At 40.1% G+C, this 1,806-nt stretch overlaps 1 protein-coding gene across 1 annotated transcript; it reads left to right on the top strand.

The window, feature by feature from the left end:
• Positions 1-11: 11 nt before the first annotated feature.
• On the top strand, positions 12-1,060 carry LOC104460052 (ankyrin repeat domain-containing protein 7-like; the record flags this gene model as incomplete). The annotated part of the gene is made up of 3 exons (XM_010086242.1): positions 12-182; positions 295-401; positions 923-1,060. Coding segments are annotated over 3 exons (416 nt in total), but the record flags the coding sequence as incomplete, so codon positions are not given.
• Positions 1,061-1,806: the final 746 nt, after the last annotated feature.

Here is a 1,806-nt window from a genome sequence, read left to right as displayed (position 1 = left end):
GTTCCCAGGCAGTGCAGTGCCAGCAAGAAAGATGTGTGGCTATTCTACTAGACCATGGTGCAGACCCAAATCTATCAGATGGTGATGGCAACACTGCCCTTCACCTTGCTGTCATGTCTCCTAATACATCCATAGCAGGGCTGTTACTTGGGCATAATGCCAATATTGATGCTCAAAATAAGGTAAATTGTTATATTTGTTAAGGAAGTTATTTCAAAAACTTGCCTTAATGTTTCTCTTGAAGCGTTTTTTTAAGTTTGATTTTTAACTTGATGTTTTCATCTGTCCTCTCAGAAGGGATATACCCCACTTATTCTTGCTGTGTCTGAACATCATGAAGAGATGGTAGAGTTTCTCCTTAAAGAAGGAGCTGACGTGCATGCCCGAGATCAGTGCGAAAGGTGAGGGGTTTGTCAAAACTCTGCATGGGCGTTTAGTCTTTAGGTTGGACTGATGAAAGGCATGAGAATGAACTCTGGAAAAAAAACAGGGAGCCATACGGAAGGAGCTATTCCAGTGTGACTTGGGAAAGCAGGTCTGCACTTGGCTGCTGTCATACCTTGGTGGATGCTTTTCACGTTGAGGATTGCAAGAACGCATTGTCTGTGGTGGCCCTTCTGGCAGGAAACGTGCCATGAGCTCGGCAGCATTGCCTCAATTCGGAAAACCCACTCATGCATAGCAGCATAGTTTGTATGTAAGTGTTGTCTAAGTGAAAGCTTTGTCTGAAGATTGAACATCTAACTGGTTTGACTCCCTGCCCCGTTTTATTATTGCTCTTGATACCTAATGAAAGCTGCTTTTTCTTTCATTAATTTTAAAGTAGTGGGGAAAATACTTTATTGGAGAGCAAATGGGAATAAAAACAATTACAGTGTCTGTGTAAAGTGATGTATTTCATATCATATTTTGAATGTTTCAGAACCCCACTTATGACTGCTGCTTCTGGTGGGGAGCTTAATTTGATAAAAGTTCTTCTTCATTATGGTGCTGATGTTTCCCATAAAGACACTAATGGATGGACAGCTGAGGATTATGCTGTTATTCATGGATCTTCTAGGTAAATTTTTAAATTTATCATTAGAGTAAGTTGTCAGTTGTCCGTGTCGCTTTTGAACATTTTTGGTAACAGCACCAAGGTTTAATGGTGTGATGAGACCTGTCTTGAAGCTGTGCTCAGTGGGGTCTTCTGATATGCATTATTCCTGTGTCTAGTGTTAATTTGGAAGCTGAGGAAAATTTCCGCCCAGAAATCTCTGTTGGATTTCAGGTTTTGTTGCTAATCTCATATCTTCCTAGTTCAAAGAGTAAAAGGTGTCTGTAGCCTGCAGTTGTCCAGAGGCGGAACTTGTCAGACTGAAATGCATGTAAACCTTCTCCCCAGACCAGCACTGTTGTCCTTACTGACTTCCACTACAAGGACTGGGAACTACCAGCCTTTTGTTTCAGAGGACATCTAACTGATACCCCTTTGGTTAAAATCTTAAGCAGTTTTACTCCTCTTATGCATAGCTTTGTACCTGTGGGTGTTCCTTCTCTAAGGTGGTTATATGGGCTTAAAAGCTAGGCTGAAAAAATGTACCAAGCAGGAGTTAATAACTTCATAGGTATGAATATGCACCTATAGAAGGACCATGGGTGTAGCGAATATTGAAGTCTGTAATAGTCATACAATAAGTGTTGTGTGTATTACTCTTAGTGAATACATGAGTATTAATTTATATGCTTATGAAAACATGTAGGATGGATAATAAGTGCCTGTTAACTATTCTATTAAATTGTATATGCAAGTATGTGGGTTTTTTT

Source organism: Pterocles gutturalis, unplaced genomic scaffold (assembly GCF_000699245.1).
Source record: "Pterocles gutturalis isolate BGI_N339 unplaced genomic scaffold, ASM69924v1 C11995531, whole genome shotgun sequence".
Classification (NCBI taxonomy): domain Eukaryota; kingdom Metazoa; phylum Chordata; class Aves; order Pterocliformes; family Pteroclidae; genus Pterocles; species Pterocles gutturalis.
This window is presented reverse-complemented; position numbering and strand designations above follow the sequence as displayed.